This window comes from Capricornis sumatraensis, chromosome 3 (genome assembly GCF_032405125.1).
Source record: "Capricornis sumatraensis isolate serow.1 chromosome 3, serow.2, whole genome shotgun sequence".
NCBI lineage: Eukaryota > Metazoa > Chordata > Mammalia > Artiodactyla > Bovidae > Capricornis > Capricornis sumatraensis.
In genome coordinates, this window is record NC_091071.1 from 137882363 (window position 1) to 137903738 (window position 21376).

Below are 21376 nucleotides of genomic sequence, written 5' to 3' on the forward strand. Positions count from 1 at the left end.
GAAGCATCACTGTGAGCAAAGCTAGTGGAGGTAATGGAATTTCAGCTGAGCTATTTCAAATCCTAAAAGATGATGCTGTGAAAGTGCCGCACTCAATATGTCAGCAAATTTGGAAAACTCAGCAGTGGCCACAGGACTGAAAAATATCAGTTTCCATTCTAATCCAAAAGAAGGGCAATGCCAAAGAATGTTCCAACTACTGCACAATAACAGTCATCTCACATGCTAGCAAAGTAATGCTTACAGTTCTCCAAGCCAGGCTTCCACAGCATGTGAACTGTGAACTTCCAGATGTTCAAGCTGCATTTCGAAAAGCCACAGAAACCAGAGATCAAATTGTCAACATTTGTTGGATCATAGAAAAAGCAAGAGAGTTCCAGAAAAATATCTACTTCTGCTTTATTGACTATACCAAAGTCTTTGACTGTGTGGATCACAACAGACTGTGGAAAATTCTGAAAGAGATGGGAATACTAGACCACCTGACCTGACTCCTGAGAAATCTGTATGCAAGTCAGAAAACAACAGTTAGAACTGAACATGGAACAACAGACTGGTTCCAAATTAGGAAAGGAATACATCAAGTCTGTATATTGTCACCCTACTTATTTAACTTATATGCAGAGTATATCTTGTGAAATACCTTGCTGGATAAAGCACAAGCTGGAATCAAGGTTGCCAGGAGAAATATCAATAACCTCAGATACGCAAATGATACCACACTTATGGCAGAAAGTGAAGAAGAACTAAAGAGCCTCTTGATGAAAGTGAAAGAGGAGAGTTAAAAAGTTGGCTTAAAGCTCAACATTCAGAAAACAAAGATCATGGTATCTGGTCCCATCACTTCATGGCAAATAGATGGGGAAACAGTGGAAACAGTAGCAGACTTTATTTTGGGGGCTCCAAAATCACTGCAGATTGTGGCTGCAGCCACGAAACAGAAATGCTTGCTGCTTGGAAGAAAAGCTATGACCAACCCAGACAACATAAGAAAAAGTAGAGACGTTACTCTGCCAAACAAGGTCCATCTAGTCAAAGCTATGGTTTTTCCAGTAGTCATGTATGGGTGAGAGATGGACTATAAAGAAAGCTAAGCACTGAAGAATTGATGCTTTTGAACTGTGGTGCTGGGAAAAACTCTTGAGAGTCCCTTGGACTGCAAGGATTTCAAACCAGTCAATCCTAAAGGAATCAGTCCTGAATATTCATTGGAAGGACTGATGCTGAAACTGAAACTCCAGTACTTTCACTGCCTTATGCAAATAACTGACTCATTGGAAAAGACCCTGATGCTGAGAAAGATTGAAGTCAAAAGAATAGGATGACAGAGGATGAGATGGTTGAATGGCATCACTGACTCAATGCACGTGAGTTTGAGCAATCTCTGGGAGTTGGCGATAAACAGTGTAGCCTGGCATGCTGCAGTCCATGGGGTGGCAAAGAGTCGGACACAACTGAGCAACTGAACTGAATAAAAATCAAGCAGAGACCAACATGAACTGACTGGCTTGCTTTCTTCCAACTTTGTATGATGGGAGCCATGTTAGCTTCATGAGGATTTCAGGTGACATTTATTATACAGTGTTTCCTGAGCCTGTGTACCATGTTCTTGAAGCCTAGTGAATGCAGAGATGGGAGAGTTGGTAGTGATGCACATGCTGTGCTGAAAGAATTGTTCTGTGTCTTCAGTTCAGTCACTCAGTCGTGTCTGACTCTTTGCGACCCCCTGGACTGCAGCACGCCAGTCTTTCCTGTGACTTGGGGGAAAACTTTATGAAAGTGGTTTATGGCTCTTATGTTAGAGGAATCAGAATTTTTAAGCGATCTAACAGTTCATCCTCTAGCAGTTTTCATTGCTTAAATTTCTCATCCTGCAGAATTGTTCCACTAACTATGCCCATTTGGTGAATCTGAATGGGTTTCAAAGATTAATCCAGATACGGTGTTTGGATTAAATAATCACCATCTAATACGAGCAGTTTTAAGAATGTGAATTAAGAAATCTAATTAGAATGTAACCTTGCCCCATACTTGTAGTAATTTTCTCGATCAGAGGTTGGAGGAAGAGATTTAAGCTGAGAGGCTGAAACTTGTCAGTCCCAGAATAGACGGCAGATGAACTAGTACTCGTCAGAACATTGGACCTTTAGCCCTCACATATTCAGCAGTTGAAATTTCGTACATACTGCATGTAAGCCAAAGGTCCAGAGCATGTGATAATTTGTAATTTTGCCACAGCACGATGTGACCAAGAAGTTCATGTGTAGGACTGACTTAGCTTGTCAAGGAGGCTTCAGAAAAGATCACAGTATTTGCTGACAGATTTTGAAGGGATGTCTGTACTGCACCTCTCCCCTCCCTGGAGGATCTCAGGAAAGTGATGAGCAGTGTGGTTGGTAATATATCCCTCTACGTCCACTCTGGTTTTCTGTCTGTAGCAGCCACGTCCTTCCCTATTCAGTTATTGTCCCTTATACATGGCAATCACTGTTTAAAGATGTGTCTGTGAAAATATGTATTATCATTTCTGTGGGACCAATCTCTTATGATTCTGTCAAAGATATGGGCTTGGATTAACAGCTGAATATCAGTTCTTAACCTTGAGATTATATCAAGACTGAGGAATGTAGAAAGCCTGGACGTTTTGTGCAGAATTCTGTCTGTGTGTGCAAGTATACATCTATATTGGGAGGGGAACCATTATTGTCATTAGTTTTGTAGGTGACTGTGACTTGGTCACCAATGATCAAACAGTTTTAGAAACACGGTTTTAGATGGAGCAGAGCTAATTTCTGTTAGTCTGTTGGCTTATACCTGCTGTTGAACATGGAATGGGGCTGAGGTTGGAGAAAGACTAGCAGCGCAATTGGGATCTGTCTGGTGTTCAGTGGAGTTCAATTATGGAGCATGTAAAAGGGAACAGTGCCGAGAACAGTCACTATCAACTCCTCTCCAGCCTCTCTGTTCTTCCCTCTGCAGAATAAGCTCTTTAAGGTGAAGAATATATATTTTACCCCTGGCATTTGACACAGTGCCTGGAACAAAGGGGACTTAAATAAGTGTTTGTGAACTGAATTATTACCATTTTATCCATGGGTTCACTAGTCCTGAGCAACCATATCATTTAGTATATTTTGATTCTCAAGAACATCTCTTTGGCAAATAATAAGGACTTAGCTTAGAACCCTTCCTTAGCTGCTTGTGTTTGCATTTGCTTTTGGTTAGCTTCTGAAACAGAAGCACGAAGGGACTGAGTAAAGTCAAGGTGTAAAAGGGAGTCAGCTGGGATGAGAGTGAGCATAGAGAGGAAAAGTTATATGAAGTGACATGATGGGGCAAGAGGAAAGGATGGAGGACCAGCCTGGAGATTGGTGGCTGAAGGCAGTGAGCAGGGGATAGGGAAGCAGAATGCTGTGGCAGTTTCCAAAGGAGGAAGCATTGCTTCTCTATCTAGAAGCAACTGCAGGATGGGGTTTGGCAGCATGAAGAAAATGATCATGTCCTGCTTCTGAGGACTCCTGAGGAGGTGGTTTCACTGGGCAAAGTCAATTTTCATTTAAATCAAAGTGGCAGAGTGAATACTAGAAGAAATTTCTGAATTTGTGAAAGAATTTCAGAGCATTCTTGAAAATAGTGGAGAAGGAAGGGTTGGAGGCATTTAGGAAGGGATATACTCTTAAAGGATAAAGGATGCACAAAGAGGAAAAAACAGGGCAAAAGACAATTGATCCAAGAAATTTTATTACCGTGACCCAAGTTTGGATATAAAGAAATGAGAAAGCGCAAAGAAAAGAATATTGAGCAAAAGTTTCAAAACAGCTTTGCTGCAATGATGGGCCTTTGCTCCCAGTCCTGCCTCAGGTGGAAGGTCCCCACCATGATCAGAACTCTCCAGTCTGGAGGTCCAGGATGTTGGGGTTTCAATAGGACAGGGTTCCTTTCTCAGCTGACCAAAGCCTGACAAACTCAAGCTTCTAGCCACTGTAGAACTTAAATGGTTTTAAATATTGGTTTAAATATATTTTACAAATAACAAGTCATTCTAAATTATATTATAAGAAATAAAATATAAAAGCTCATATTGGAGGAAAAAATGGCAACCCGCTCCAGGACTCTTGCCTGGAAAATTCCATGGGTAGAGGAACCTGGCAGGCTACAGTCCATGGGGTCGCAAAGAGTCAGCCACGACTGAGCACATCAGTACATAAAAGCACAAACAAAGAAACATAAACACCAGGTACAAATTGGTGCCTCCTCTTTTACTTCTGTTATTTCAATCCATGAATAAAGATTAGCTTTCAATTCTGCTTTAATTTCTCTTGCCAGAGATGGCTCTGGTGATGATTTGAGCTAGCTTACAGCTTTGAATGCAAAGACTGTGTCATATTCATCTTTGATTTCTAATCTCCATTCCTCTTTCCCTCAAAGCCCAGAGTCATGCATAATGACTCAGCACATTTTACAGGATTCATTAATGTTAGGATTTATATATATATATATATATATATATATATATATATGTAGGAGAAGGAAATGGCAACCCACTCCAGTACTCTTGCCTGGAAAATTCCATGGATGGAGGAGTCTGGTAGGCTACAGTCCATGGGGTCGCAAAGAGTTGGACACCACTGAGTGACTTCACTTTCTTTCTTTCTATAGTTTCTTTTGGAGAAGGAAATGGCAATCCACTCCAGTGTTTTTGCCTGGAGAATCCCACGGATGGAGGAGCCTGGTAGGCTGCAGTCTATGGGGGTGCAAAAAGTCAGACACGACTAAGCAACTCTCACACACACACACACACACACACACACACACACACACACACACGTATATATATTTGTCTACCAAATGTTCCCTAAGAGCTGTTAAGGGAAAGAATTTCTAGGGAAATGGTTTCTTATTCCAGTGAACTCCTCTCTGAAGTGGAATATTTGTCATATTTCAGTCCTGTGATAGGTATACAAAGATGGAGAAGACACCTTCCACATTCCTCATCTCAATAAGGGAGACACACCTGTAACGGAGCCATCACTTACCCTGAGATGAATGCCGCTGTAGAGTGTCTGTGTGGCACACAAGTGGCCTGAGGAGGGAGACTAAGTCTGTGCACAGTGTTCTAGGGAAGAGCGCCCACTCTGCTAGAGGATTTTCAAGGATGGATGGAGGTTTGCCAGGCAAGCAGTGGTCTAGACAGCTATTAATGGCTCAGTCGGTGAAATGTTGTTAATCAAGACAGTGGTTTCCACCCACTCCTCAAAGTCTGTAAGCAGTTTTAAGAGGAAGACATCTGTGTTCGAATAGAAATGTATGTTGGTTTCCTCACATGACTTGAGGAGGTTCTGGTTTGGTTATAGCTACTTCTGCAGCTTTCTTCTGCTGAGAAAGATTGAAGGCAAAAGGAGGAGGGAGGAGCAGAGGATGAGATGGTTAGATAGCATCACTGACTCAATGGGCCTGAGTTTAAGCGAACTCCAGAAGATAGTAGAGGACCGAGAAGCCTGGCAGGCTACTCTGCCAGGTCTCAAAGTGTTGGGCATGACGTAGCAACTGAACAACAACTTCTGCAGCATCTCTTCCAAATCTCTGTTGTGTCACCACACCTAGAAGCACAAAATATAAAACAAACCTTTTGCAGACTGCTGCCCATGACTATGGCTATCCTTCGTGGGTCATACCCCCACACTATTTAGAGCTGCTTCTACATTCTGTTAAAACCCAAGGTGTTGCATTCTACTCCAGATTACCCCACTTCTTCTCTCTGTACAGGACTTCTGTCTCTCCTGGTGTTCTTCATCCTTCACACACATTATGGTAAGGATTGCTTCAAGGGCATCTCAGGTTGTCTGAGAAAAATCCTTCCCCACATTGTTGATTTTCAGGAGGTCTTATAAGCTAGTGAGATAGTTTTTGAAACCAAAGGCTTCCAACAAAAGTGTCACAAAGTGAAATGCAAGAATGGCAAAGTGAATGGGAAAATGATTGTGTGGAAAGACATATGGAGGTCACAGGAGAGAAACCAGTACACATGGCAGTGTGGGGGGACTTTGATGAGGGGCTAGATGAGAAGAGAGTGAAATGTCTATAGAAAGATAAAGACCTAGGAGGCGTGTTAAAGACTGTTGGGGAAAAAAAAAAAGAGTCCTCGAACATGCCTTATTCATGGACCAAGATAAGTTATAAACTTAGTTTTCCATCTGATAATTGTAAAAGATTTTTCAACACAGAACTTTGACTTGCTACGTTTTGAGAATTTGGGGGAAAGTTCTTACTAAACAAAGTATACATGCAAATCCCTGTGCTTTTATCCCTCTCCCTACCTCTTTCCTGTAGTTCAGATGGTAAGAATCTACCTGCAATGCAGAAGGCCCAGGTTCGATCCCTGGGTAGGGAAGATCCTCTGAAGAAGGGAATGGCAATCCACTTCATTATTCTTACCTGAAGAATCCCATGGACAGAGGAGCCTGGCAGGAGTGGCAAAGAGTCAGACATGACTGAGAGACTAACACTACTACTACCCACCTCCTAAAACAAGTCTCCATGGACTTGGTTGTGGATTCAACGTATTCTGCAGCCTATTTTCGTAGGAAAGACTTGTAATGCAGACTGGCAGAGGAGTGTGCCTGTACTGGCATTAGTGAAATGCATGTGCAGATGAAAAAATATTCCTTTAATAATATGTTCTTTTATCTTTACACTCTCCTAACCAAGCCTGGAATTTGTGTAGCTTTGCTTCATTGCATAAGGTACATGTACTAGAATCAAACTTGATTGAAATATATTTCAGCCACAAGAAAAACAGTTAAGGTAGAATTTTTTTGTAATTGCTGAATTATCCCAACTCCCTCAAGTCTTTTTATATTTGCCAGCTGTAGGTGATGGTTTGTAGTTACAAATGAAACCCTAGTGCCATCAAACTGTCCGTTTGGACAGATTTGTATTCTAAATATTTGAGAAGGTGCTATAGTTTCAAGAGGGAGATTAAATGGAAGAGAAGCAGATATTTATAATAACCTCGATCTTGTTTTATGATGAGACCATGATCTGAAGCAGACCTTCTTGGGAGAGTGTGCTGTATTGTTCAAGATCTTCACCTTTTCATGAGTAAACAGTACTGTCTTAGTGTACCTAAGCATTTGACTGAAGAGGTTTTGATGGATTCAATAATACAGAAAGCTAGGGGGAAATTAGTTGTAACTGAGTTGTGGAAGTAATCCAATTATAAACTGAAAGTGAAAGTCACTCAGTCGTGTCCAACTCTTTGCAACCCCATGGACTACACAGTCCATGGAATTCTTCAGGCCAAAACACTGGAGTGGGTAGCCTTTCCCTTCTCCAGGGGATCTTCCCAACCCAGGGATCGAACCCAGGTCTCCTGCATTGCAGGCGAATTCTTTACCAGCAGAGCTACAAGGGAAACCCAATTATAAACTGAAGCAATCATTATAATCATGTTTGTGTCAGTCTTATATTTGAAATATATATATATATATATATATATACGCACGTGTGTGTGTTTTCCAGTTTTCTTTCTATCACTTTTGGAATGTGTTATTTAAGTCTGAGTAAGAAACAGTGGATCTTAAAACAGCGGTTCTAGGATTGCCTTGTTGAACTTCTGAACTTTCACAGTTCTAAGGTTTTTAAAGCAGCCTTTTCAATGAATATATTTGCTTGGGAAGCAGCACAGCCATAGGTGTTGGCATTAGGTAGAAAAATCAACAGATGCTGATCTTGACATCAGTAATGATTTTCTTTTTTGATACCTAAATAAGACTGATCAACCTGGCTGGTCAACTCAGATCTCACAAACAGAACACAATTCCTCTCCTCTTCCCACTTTTTTTTTTTAAAGTATAACAGTGTGTTTTAACTGCCTGATGTCAGGTTTAGTCATGGGCACCATATAGTTTTGTAAAATAACAAACAAACAAAATACAAATGAACAACAATAACAACAAAATCCAAGCAGGTAAAATGTGTAAGTTATGCATTAAAAAAAAATTTTTTTTAATTATCTTCTCAAATCTAAGTCAGAATCCTGGAAAATCTTAGCAATGAACTCTTAATTCTGCTAGTTGTTAATGGTAAGGAGGAAAGGGAATAGCCAGGAAAAAATCATAGAGGAAGATAGAGAATGAGGTATGGAGGGAGCATTTTAGTTTTATTTTAAGTAGACTTTACCTCATGTCATATATTTGTCCCCCGAAAGTTATTCAGAATCAGTATGTGAGGAAAGTATGTAATGTCTCCTTGAGGGTTGCTTCTCAAGGGAAGCTTTCCGAATAAATTTGTTCAAATGAATAATCACCCCTTATTTTATCTGTTGAAATATTTTCTTATTTTTCTTCAGTGAGAACTACTTGGTGTCCCTTTACTAAGTTCTGGGATATTTTGTACCTGGAATAGACCTTAGAAACCTTCTTATCTTTATTTTACAGATAATGAAGGAGAGGGCCAGGAGATTAGGTGACATCACCAGTCAAAACTATGAGAGAACTTCTGTTGGAACCTATGTCTCCTTTGTTTCAGAGCAGAGCTTCATTTTACTATAATACATTATTTGATCTGTCTTACTTTCATTAAAGCAATTAAAACCAGGCAGTATCTCTTGAACACAAGCCAGATGAGGAGAAAGTGTGACTAACTCCGAATGTGCAGAGAGTCAGTGGGAATGCACCCATGCAGTGCGTCATCTCATGTATCACAACTGCATGAGATGGTCAGCTGGAATATTATTGACTTCCAGCATATTGTATTCACCCGGGCTTCCCAGGTGGTACTAGTGGTAAACTGCCTGCCAACGCAGGAGACGCAGGAGACTCAGGTTCCATCCCTGGGTCGGGAAGATGCCCTTGAGGCAGGCATGGTAACCCCCTCCAGTATTCTTGCATGGAGAATCCCATGGACAGAAGAGACTGATGGGCTAAGTCCATGGGGTCACAAAGAGTTGGACACTACTGCAGTGACTTAGCACATCACTGTGTTGTACAAAATCCAGAATTGTTTAAACTCAGTCTAGTGTTTCCCCTATGAGCATTAAGGTAACTCCTGTTGCTTAGCAGTGAGTGTATATATATATGTATATCTGTGCATATGTACCTCAGAAGCCAAAGCTTTGAGATTAGTTAGTAGATTGATTTACTTTAATTGTGTTCTCAAAAAATAACTTTATCTTAAAATGCAGTTATTAGAGCTCATCTCTAGATTAGTGAAATGCTTGACAGTTTTTCACATAAAATCCTTTTTTTTTGCTTCATAATATTGTTTGCTCACAACATTTGTCTAAAATCAGCAGCTAAGAGACATCACAAGATAAATACGTTTAGCATGCTTGCCTACAAACTTCAATCTTAGGACATGCGAGTTCTAAATATTCTTGGTTCTTTTTTTTGACCCTTAGTTTCACTTTGAACAAGACATTAAGCTTTTTCCCCTTCAATATGCCCATGTATAGAATTGGATAGGAATGCCTACAGATTATTTAGGGTTGTCATGAATATGCCTCTGGTTATACAGAAAATGTTGTGAGATCTTTGAAAGATGGGTGAAGTATATCCAAGACATTATTAGAATTTTTGTTTGTCATTGAAACAAAAAAGGAAAAAAAAAATACTAAGAGCAGCACTCATTAAGTCAACAACTATTTACCATGTTACACAGAAAGAGCACTGAATTATGAATCAAGAGTCCTGGATTCTGCCTCTACCCTTAGTACTGTTAAGTTGAAATACTTGCCACTTTATCCTTCTGGGTCTCAGTTTCTTAGCAATAAAATGAGTGGACTAGACTAACTTGTCAGCACCATTCTTTCCAGGGCTTTCTTAATGTTGTATAGGATTTCTGAAGATCTACACTACTTACTATAAGGCAGTGCCAGTTTCTATTAATATGCATATATATGGATATACAGTCTAATATACATTGTATATAATATTTGCATTTGTTTTACATATAGAATGAATAAACACATGTATTATTTATATGCAGGTATATTAAATTGCTAGAACTGAAATATTTTGGGGTGGGATCTATGAAGTCAGCTGAGATATTTCCCATGGCAAGGCATTGCCTAAGGCATGAAGAAAATGGATTAGGTCAAGCTTCAGTAACAGTGTTTGACTACCAAAATGCATGTTCATCTCATATGTGTGCGTATCAAATACAACTTGTTTTTACTCTAGCACAGATATTCTTGTTCTAAAAAGTCAAAACAAATATTCTGAAATTATGCCCAGAATTTTAATTTTAAAATTTACATGATGTTTATGTATGAGCACCAGGCACGTAACCTGGCATTCAAATCTTCTCTGTATAATTTTTCTATTACTCTCTAAAATTCATGTGCAATTTCAAAAGAAACTTGCATTTGGCTTTTCAGAATGCAAATCTTGTTATAAAATACACCTGAGCTTTGGATAACTGCAGTTAAAATTTTGTGGGCAAATGGTTTCATATGTGGTTAAAATGCATGGGGGGGGGCAAAAATCAAGGCCATATATTCTCACCTGTAAGTCAAAGGAAGCCATCTGTAGATTATGAGACATCTATTTCAGTTCTCATCTGAGAGATGAAAAGCTGAGCTATAAAGCTGTTTTTAATATTGTTTTATAGCTGTGGTTGACTAGGGAGAAGTGATGAGAATGTGGGTAACATTTTCTTCCAAAAAGTTTTATCAATAATGTTAAGTTTATTTGGAGATGTATATCTTAATGAGGCTACATCATGAATACACTTTCCTGTATGGAATCAGTGATTTATGCCCACCAGGAACTGCTAAAAGATAGCCTGGTGCCAACACCAGGATCACCCTGGAGAGAGGAGTGTCCCGCCTGGTACATGGCCCCTTCCGCACAGCCTGTGAGCACTCGCCATCGTGAGCACTGGTGCTAAGTAAAGTAAACACCTTTACTTTCCAGCTGCTGCTAATTGGTTTGGGAATATTTATGTAAGTGTTGATTTTAAAGTTAAAAATAGCACAGTGATGTTTAAATCCAGCTCATTCTGGCTGTCAGAAATGCTCCTGTGATCCTGAAAGTGTTGCTAAAAATGTTCGCTTTTTAAAAATTGTACTAATTAAACTTGTCTGTTGTGAGAGCCACATATGATACGTTCCCTGCTCTGATAATCAAAGAAGTAAAGAACACATTTCTTAAAGGTCTTTGCCTGGCTAGCAAGACAAAACCTCCTGCTAAACTGTATGAGGGAGCAAAGGATTGTAATGTGAACAAAAGAAAGAGATCGGGTAAATTTCAACATAGCTTTATTCCCTTATAATGCCACTGATCATATCTATTTTAACATTAAAAATAAATATTATAATCATTTTACCAATAAGATTAAGTGTAGAGCTTCGCAGACCATTGTGTTTTCTGGAGGCAAGTTTGAGGATTTGAAGTCACATAATTAAAATTTCTCAAGCCTGAAGTTGAAGAAATAGAGTGGCTATTCAACACTCATTGTTTATTCCCTAGCTCTTCATCATCAGATTATTTTTGCCCCTTTCTTTCCAAATTTAAAAGTCATGATTTTACAGATTTGTCTCAAAGTTATTCAAATAAGCTGTGAGGAAAAAAATATATCAATTTTAAATGTGTGATTTTGGGACTCTTCATTTCGTTATGTTATTTAGTGTAGGAAAAGTCTAAGTGCTCTTAAGTCATTGCTTGTTATTCATTTGGTAATTTAAAAAAATGGCTTTATAGACTCTGTCAAGAAATAAGCTGCCTTTGTCTCAGTCTTGAAGCAGTGCACTGCTGCAGTGTTGCTGAAGTCAGTTTGAAACTGGCTTTGTTTCCTTATAGGACGCCCTAAGCATCTGTCTGCTGGTCCCATCTCTAGAGAATATGAAAGAATTCTTCCACTGCAATATGTAGAAATGATTTTGGCAAGTGACAAGCACGGCCTGTTAGTTGAGATGATAAACTATAATTACTATCTTCTTGATAGCTGTGGCCAGGCGGAGTTTCTGCTGCTACTTTTAAAATAGTAGAACTCTTGTCTTAGACATATGTCTGTGAATGTTGTTCCTTAAGTCTGTAGTGATTGACGTGATTGCTATAAAACTGTAGTCAGTTCAGAATTACCCTTGAGCAGATTATCACATTGCAATTGGCCCAATATTGCTTTCAAATTCTAACTGACATTTTCATATACTTGGAGCATCAAGTACTTTGTTGACATAAATAAAACCTTTACTTACTATCTAAGTAGAACTAGAAAAAAGTCCTTTGAACCTTGCAGAATGTTGATTTGAACCGGAAAATATGTTATTTTCTTACCTTGGCATGGGATCAACAAGAAAATTATATAGGAGCAAAGAGTCAAAAATAGTTAAAACCGTATTACACACATCCCAGTTTTTCCATTGACATTCTGAGGATATATGTTTATATAGAATTACAAAGCCAAAGTGGATATTTATTTTAATAACTGCCACTGTTAATTGTTCATAGATTAGACTTCATTTTAAGATGGCAATACTCTCTAAATTGAGCTACAGGTCCAAAACCCAGCTGCCATTTTTGCCAAAAAAAAAGAGATGATGCTCAGATTCTAAAATTCATATGAAAAGGCAAGACACCCAGAATAGTCAAAACAAACATTTTTTAAAAAGCCAGAATTTAGTACAAAGCTACAATATGCAAGACTCTGTAGTACTGACGTAGAATACAGATCAATGGGATAAAATTGAGAGTCAAGAAATCAACCGTGCATTTTTGGTCAAATGAGTTTTGATAAGGGCATTAACACAGCTAATGCTGGCATAACTTAATATCTTCATGCAAAGAAGAAATTGTATCCCCTACCTCACACCATGTACGAAAATTAACTCAAAATGGTAATAGACCTAAAAACAAGAGCTAACACTACAAAACTCTTAGGAAAAAATACAGGAATAAATCTTTGTGACCTTGAATTAGGCACAATTTCTTAGATACAACACCAAACACAGTAACAGAAGAAAATGTAAATTGCACTCATTAAAATTCTAAACTTTTGTGCTTCAAAGGGGCCATCAAGAAAGTGAAGTCAGAGCGTATAGAATGGGAGTAATTTTGGATATCTGGCTTCCCTGGTGGGTCAGGTGGTAAGGAATCAGCCTGCAATGGCAGGAGACCCAGGTTCCATCACTGGGTTGGGAAGATCCCCTGGAGAAGGGAATAGCAACCCACTCCGATATTATTGCCTGGAGAATTCCATGGACAGAGGAGCCTGGTGAGCTACAGTCCACGGGGTTGCAAAGAATCAGACAGAACTGAGTGACTAATATTTCACTTTTGCTTTCTTTTCAAGGAATTTGTACACAGAATATTTAGAAAAATCTTACAATTCAACAATAAATATACAAATAACTAGGCATTTCCTCAAAGAAGATACACAAATGTCTTACAGTCATGTGCAAAGATGCTCACCATCATTTATCATTAAGGAAATGAAAATCATTAGTTTTTAGGTATACACAAACAAAAGCTTCAACACCCACTATGATGGCTAATTTTTGTTTAAAGGAAAGCAACAAATGTTGGCAAGGATTTGGAGAATTTGGAACCCTCAGATATTACTGATGGGAATCCAAAATTGTGCAGATATTTTAGAAATACTATAGTTGTCCTCAAAATGTTAATCATTTAGTTACTATCTGACCCAACAATTCCACTCCTTAGTATATATCTGAGAGAAGTGAAACATATTGGCATACCCAAGATCTTCTCATTCTTAGCATTATTTTAGAATTGAACACTATTTCAAACTGTCACAGCAACATAATTCATAATCATAAGCAAGTGTGGAAACAACTGAAATCAATTCAGTTCAATTGTGCAGTTGTGTCTGACTCTTTGCCACCCCATGGACTGCAGCATGCCAGGCTTCCCTGTCCATCACCAATTCCTAGAGCTTGCTCAAACTCATGTCTATCCAGTTGGTGATGCCATCCAACCATCTCATCTTCTGTCGTCCCCTACTTCTCCTCCCTTCAATCTTTCCCAGCATCAGCATCTTTTCCAATGAGTCAGTTCTTTGCATCAGGTGGCCAAAGTACTGGAGCTTCAGCTTCAGCATCAGTCCTTCCAGTGAATATTCAGGACTGATTTCCTTTGGGATGGGCTGGTTTGATCTCCTTGAAGTCCAAGGGACTCTCAAGAGTCTTCTCCAACACCAAAAGCATCAATTCTTTGGTCCTCAGCTTTCTTTATAGTCCAGCTCTCACTACTGGAAGAACCATAGCTTTGACCATATGGACCTTTGTTGGCAAAGTAATGTCTCTACTTTTTAATATGCTGTCTAAGTTGGTCATAGCTTTTCTTCCAAGGAGCAAGTGTCTTTTAATTTCATGGCTGGAGTCACCATCTACAGTGATTTTGGAGCCCAAAATAATAAAGTCTCTCACTGTTTCTGTTGTTTCCTCATCTATTTGCTCTGAAGTGATGGAACTGGATACCATGATCTTCGTTTTCTGACTGCTGAGTTTTAAGCTAGCTTTTTCACTCTCCTCTTTCACTGTCATCAAGAGTCTCTTTAGTTCGTCTTTGCTTTCTGCCATAAGGGTGATTTCATCTGCATATCTGAAGTTATTGCTATTTCTCCCAGCAATCTTGATTCCAGCTTGTGCTTCATCCAACACAGAATTTTGCATGATTTACTCTGCATATAAGTTAAATAAGTAGGGTGACAGTATACAGACTTGATGTACTCCTTTCCCGATATGGAACCAATCTGTTATTCATGTACAGTTCTAGATGTTGTTTCTTGACCTACATACAGATTTCTCAGGAGGTAGGTCAGGTGGTCTGGTATTCCCATCTCTTTAAGAATTTTCCACAGTTTGTTGTGATCCACTCAAAGGCTTTGGCATAGTCAATAAAGCATATGTTTTTCTGGAACTTTCTTGCTTTTTTGATGATCTGACAGGTGTTGGCAATGTGATCTCTTGTTTCTCTGCCTTTTCTAAATCCACCTTGAACATCTGAAAGTTCATGGTTCACATACTGTTGAAGACTGGCTTGGAGAATTTTGAGCATTGCTTTGCTAGCATGAGAGATGAGTGCAACTCAAATGCTCATCGAGTAATAAAGGGGTAGACAGAATGTGCTACATACATACAGTGGAATATTACTTAACCAAATAAGGGGATGAAATATTGATACATGCCACAACATGGGAGGGTTTTAAGGACATCATGCTAAATGATAGAAGCCACATATCTTATGATTCTGTTTATAAAACATTGTTCAGAACTGATAAATCCTTAGTGACAGACAGTAGCTTAAGGATTGCAATGGGCTCTGGTAAGCAGAAAGGATGCGCTATTCTGACTAATGAGTATGAGGTTATTTTGTGGAATTTTGAAATTACTCTAAAATTAGATATTGGCGATGGTTGCAAAACTCTGTGAATAAGTTTAAAAGGACTGGATTGTACTATTTTAAAAGGGTGAATTTAATGTTATGTACATCATATCTTAATAAAGCTTTTATTAAGAAAAAATAAGTGAAAGTGAAAGAGTTAGTCACTTAGTTGTTTCTGACTCTTCGTGACTCCATGTACTATAACCTAACATGCTCCTTGGTCCATAGGATTCTCCAGGCAAGAATACTGGAGTGGGTTGCCATTTCCTTCTCCAGGGGATCTTCCCAACCTAGGGATCCAACCCTGGTCTCCCACACGGCAGGTAGATTCTTTATCTTGGCTCTTAAAACTTCAGTCAAGCCTTTGCTGCTGCTGCTAAGTCACTTCAGTCGTGTCCAACTCTGTGCAACCCCATAGATGGCAGCCCACCCGGCTCCCCCGTCCCTGGGATTCTCCAGGCAAGAACACTGGAGTGGGTTGCCATTCCCTTCTCCAATGCATGAAAGTGAAAAGTGAAAGTGAAGTCACTCAGCCGTGTATGACTCTTAGCAGCTGCATGGACTGCACCCTACAAGGCACCTTCACCCATGGGATTTCCCAGGCAAGAGTACTGGAGTGGGTTGCCATTGCCTTCTCCAAGTCAAGTCTTTAGATGACTGTAATTGCAGCCCTGCTGACACCTAAATTCAACCTCAATGAGAGATTCTACCCCAGAACTGCCCAGCCAAGTTAATTCTAAGTCTCTCACAGACACTGTGGGAGATACACAGATAACACCACCCTTTTGGTAGAATGCTAAGAACAAAAGAGCCTCTTGATGAAAGTGAAATAGGAGAGTGAAAGTTCAGTTCAGTTCAGTCGCTCAGTCGTGTCCGACTCTTTGCAACCCCATGAATCGCAGCACATAAGGCCTCCCTGTCCATCATCAACTCCCGGAGTTCACTCAGACTCACGTCCGTCGAGTCTGTGATGCCATCCAGCCATCTCATCCTCAGTCGTCCCCTTCTCCTCCTGCCCCCAATCCCTCCCAGCATCAGAGTCTTTTCCAATGAGTCAACTCTTTGCATGAGGTGTCCAAAGTACTGGAGTTTCAGCTTTAGCATCATTCCTTCCAAAGAAATCCCAGGGTTGATCTCCTTCAGAATGGACTGGTTGGATCTCCTTGCAGTCCAAGGGACTCTCAAGAGTCTTCTCCAACACCACAGTTCGAAAGCATCAATTCTTTGGCTCTCAGCCTACTTCACAGTCCAACTCTCACATCCATGTTTAAAAATTTAGTGCAGATCAAATCCTTCACAAAACTCTCAACCCCTAAGTTTGAGATGTTGGTTTTCAATCTAAAAATGAAATACATTTTTAGAAAAATCAATACATAGTGACACACTGCTTGATTTGTGCCTCCATGTCTTGTTTTCTTCCAAATGTTATCCTTATTCCTTTATGTCCAACCTTTTAACTCATCCCTTGTGTTTTTTTTAATTGAAATTGCATCTTTAGACCCATGAACGCTCCATGTGATTGTTCATTAAAACTCAAGTCCTTAACATGTGCTATCTGTGGCTGGGATTCTGAAGAGCAGTGTGTCTGCAAAATTACTCTTGTTAGAGTTCAGTTCCAAAGCGTAACAGAGAACTAATGTCTTACTTAAATGAAACTCTAAAGTGGGCTTGCTTTCTAGAATCTATTCTCTCCTCTCTGTAACATCCAATTCAATTTTGCCACCGTCCTGGAGTGCAGGACCTCTCTCACTCTCTTCCTTCTCTGTAGTAGAAGACTGTTTACCATTTTAGAAGTAAAATGGTAAATTTTAGTTTCTCTGTGCTGAAGAGCATCCTCAGAATGAAAGTCTTAAGTCAAGTGAGAACTCCAGATTTCTTATCCTGCACTTTTCCTGCTACACTTTTGATAGAAGTGACCTTGCCAGGCAAATTTTTTTTTTTCATGGATTTTGCTTTCTTTATATTTTGTGTCACTGAGGAGGGTGCAAGCAAGTACATTACATTAAAGCTAATACATCACCCCCTGTCAGTGGCACCTTCCCTCTGGTACCCCTTTTCCTTGCTGATTTAAAACACTCAGTCCCCAGTGCTTATGGTTGAGTAGCAGGAAGCTAAATGATGTATTCCAAAGCTCTTAACATACTGCCTTGTGTAAATGGTCCATGTGAGTATTACAGAAACCAAACGGAAGGGAAAAGAACATTGAAAACACTGAAAAGATTAACACCTTTTTCCAGCCTTCGAAGAAATTGGAGTGCACTGTATATATCCAGAATAAAACCATTTATTCTCTCCCATTGAGACTTTTTATTCAGATTTTCAGTTCTATGTGCATAGCATCCACATGCTTATGGTTTGTTTCACTACAGAATTCCACAGAGGAATTAGAAGATGGAGAAGTTATGAATGGTATGCAGGCAGAACTACTGACATCACCAAAAACTATGGATGCATTGAGGTATTCTATTTACGTGAATAAGAATATTTTATTTCAATTGAATGTTTTTTTTTAATTTATAGTTGTTTTTGTTTTACAGAAAAGATCAAGATAAGAATACTTGAGTGAAACCTAAATCTAAAATTAATTGCTAAATTACTTCTCTTTTTTAGATGAGAAATTCCTGACAAACATGTACAAATGAGCCTCAATCCTTCCAACTTTTTTCTGCAACCTAGATTTCTTAATTGTTTGTTTCTTCTCTTTGAGCTACAGCTTAAAGTGAACATTTCAGAGTTCATTGTGGTGTGGTATTCTACTTTGACATTAGCTCTTTGAATACTACTTTGCACTGTATTTTAACAATCTTGCACTATTTACTCTATGTATATAAAATGAACCTAGCCTATCAACCCAGATTTTTATGTTTTTAATGTAAGTAATTTTTATACAAAGTCCGTTGTTCTCGTGGTTATGGGCACTTGCTTTGCTCTGTGATAATTTTTAGTTCATTCCTAGCAACTGCCTGGGTTCAAATTCCAGCTCTGCGGCTTATTCTAGGAGCTTAGGCAAGTTGTTCATCAATCTTTGCCTTAGTTTCTGTTATGTAAAATGGAAATAATACTAAAACCTTCCATCAGAGTTAACTGTTAACTAAACTGTCACCTAAAGACAAATTTAGTTAATAGATATAAAGTGCTATGAACAGTGCCTGAGGCAGAGTAAGCCCTGTTGTTGTTACCAATTTCAACAGCATCATCATCTCTATTTTCATCATTGTCATCATCATTTTTAAAGTTGCTTCAAATTTTGCATGAATAATTTCATGTCTAATAGATTGTTGACTTTAACACTGGAAAGTGATGCTTCTGAGATTGGTGGTCATTCATTCATTCATTTAGTCAACATACTTCTTTCATTCAATCCAGTTAGTTATAAATGCCAAGCATGTTACCTGGAATTCATGTAAGAAAAAAAAATGTGTGATCATCATTTATCCCACTGCTTTACTGTGTAGATTTTCCTCAAGCTGATAATTTATGGCCATATGACAGTTATTCTTTATTTAGATTGTGTTTCTTTGATTAATGAGTTGCACAATATTAAAAACTTGATTTAGAAAATCTCTAGGGCCCTGTCTTTTTAGATGCTTGATAAGATTATTTTTGGAGGTAGGCATAATGAATGCAATACTCTTATTCTGTTTGCCTTTAATTTCATTTTTCTTTACATGTTAGCTTTTTGGAAAGTTTACTAAAGTCCCTACTAAGTATTTATAAAGTGAACAATTGTTTGGTTTATGGCTGCATGAAAAAATTAGCTAAGCTTTCTCTAGATACAAGGGATTCAGAGGAATGGAGTACAGGGTTTAAAAAAAATAATATTTAATTAAAATATGTATTTGATTATCCCAACGGACTTTTTGTATGAGTTTTACTATCACTTCTGGCAGGCTAAGGAATTGTAGTCCATAGCAATTAACTTCTAGGGACCCAGTCTACACCCACCACTCTTGTCTCCAAATCCTTTGACTCTAATGTTACATGTTGTGTGTGCCTTCTCTGATTCCTGGGTGTTTTATTTCACTTTGCCTAACCAAGACTAGGAAACTTCACGTTGTGAGCACCAGTGTAGGAAAAGTCGCCAAGTTCAGAAAGTAGAGTGAGTGCAAACTCCATTAAAGACTCTTGAATGGAGGGAGGATGAGCAGAAATGCGAAACTAAGGGTGGGGTCAGGAAGCAGGGGGTGGGCAGGTGACTGCAGCAGGAAGCCTAGAGATTAAATTGTAGGGCAGAATTCTTTATGATGTATTTGTATAATGTTCTCTCTTTGTTTCTTTAATGCCAACAACTCTATTAGAAACTTATCTTAATTCCATTGTTCAAATGAGGAAACATACTTTGGTGCTTAGTTTAAATGATTTACTCAGACACCTGCCTCAAAGCCACCAAAAGGATGCACTTTCTCTGTAATTTCATAAGTTAATATTTCCTTCCAAAACAAAGCATCTCCCTCTTCCTGCCCTCAGTTCTGTCTCTTCCTTACTTTAAACTAGTGGCTGATCACTGGATTGACTAATCTTAAAGACACTATCCATTTGTCTTCTGTGGAGAAGTTAGACTTACAGCCATTCATCTGCAGCCCCTGTTGTATTCTCTTTCTCAGGCTTCATGCCTTTCTTCTGGAAGGAACCAAATGAAGCACTTTCTATCTAATTCGTGCCATAGCCATTCAAAACAAACTCATTTTAAGCCACTGATTCTGTACTTTCACTCATGAAAGTGAAAGTCGCTGAGTCATGTCCGACTCTTTGCAGCCCCATTCACTCTCCATGGAATTCTCCAGGCCAGAATACTGGAGTGGGTAGTCTTTCCCTTCTCCAGGGGATCTTCCCAACCCAGGGATCAAACCCAGGTTTCCAGCATTGCAGGAGGATTCTTTACCAACTGAGCTATCAGGGAAGCACTAGGTAGCCACTGGTTCCAGTAACTATTCAAATCAGTTTTGTCAGTCAGACCTTAGAACATGTAACTTGCTTAACACTATTTGACCTAATGCTTGATGACTATCTGCATTTGTGTTGGTAGATCTTAGAAAGTTTATAGAGTTAGCTATTGAGTTTAGTGAACGTTTCCAACTTTTCTTTTTGTAACTGAAATATTTTTTTTTCCTTTGCCCTAGAGTTCATTTTTTGTCTCTTTTTCATAAGTCCTGCCAATCTCTTTTTTCTTTCCACTGCTCAAATAGCCTTCTCACCTCATTCTCTACATTTTCCATTTTCAGTCCACCTCTGAAACATAAGTAAATGTGTATATACCCTGCTCACTGGTCCTTGAACTCTATTCTTTAACAAATAACTTTAATAGCGTATTTTCACATCTTAGTAAAATCTCATTTTATGAGATGTGTATTCAGGTAACTGCGTCTAGCCCTCCTTGCTTTGTTTATCTTCCATGAGGGTCTTTATACAGAGATTTCCATAGAACACCACCGAGTATAAATAACACTGAGTGATTTTATTTTTCCCCTTTTAAAATAAACTTAAAACATAGACTTGTCTATGATGTTTCCTTTTTTCATATGGCTTTCCTTACCATCTTGAAACAAATAATGGATAGCAATTTATAAAGATCTGGTAAAAGATAGTCTGTAAAACTTGTAATGGTTGTCTATAGCACTAATAGATCTAATTCTCTAAGTATCTACATATTACAATCAACAAAATTGAAAGTCTTTTATGCTCCTTTTTTGGGGATAGTAATATTTTTGTGATAGTAATTTAACATGTATCAAATATTATGCCAGCCAAAATAATTGTGACTGTCACATATAAAGAGAACATAAATGTTTATTCTGAAATATTGAAAAAGAGAATCTTACAAAGTTGAAATGAACCTTAGTACTGCATCCCCCAAAAAAGTTTTAGTGTTTTGAAATAAGATTGATTACTTTAACAAATTATAGGATTTGCTTTTAAGTGAATGTGAAAATGCAAGGTTGATGATTACTAAAGAGTAGGTATCAGTCTGATACATAGAATTTATTATGTCTTACAGGAGAGGTTATAAGTGGGCTAAAGAAATACTTGCA

At 38.6% G+C, this 21376-nt stretch overlaps 1 protein-coding gene across 4 annotated transcripts in view; it reads left to right on the forward strand.

Annotated features, from left to right (window-relative positions):
* Nucleotides 1-21376, forward strand: part of PARD3B (par-3 family cell polarity regulator beta) — a 1140922-nt gene that overhangs the window by 586271 nt on the left and 533275 nt on the right. For all 4 annotated transcript variants that reach the window (XM_068967371.1, XM_068967374.1, XM_068967373.1 and 1 more), the window contains exon 5: nucleotides 17717-17805. In XM_068967371.1, the coding sequence (XP_068823472.1) occupies nucleotides 17717-17805 (89 nt within the window). The remainder of the gene's footprint in view (nucleotides 1-17716; nucleotides 17806-21376) is intronic.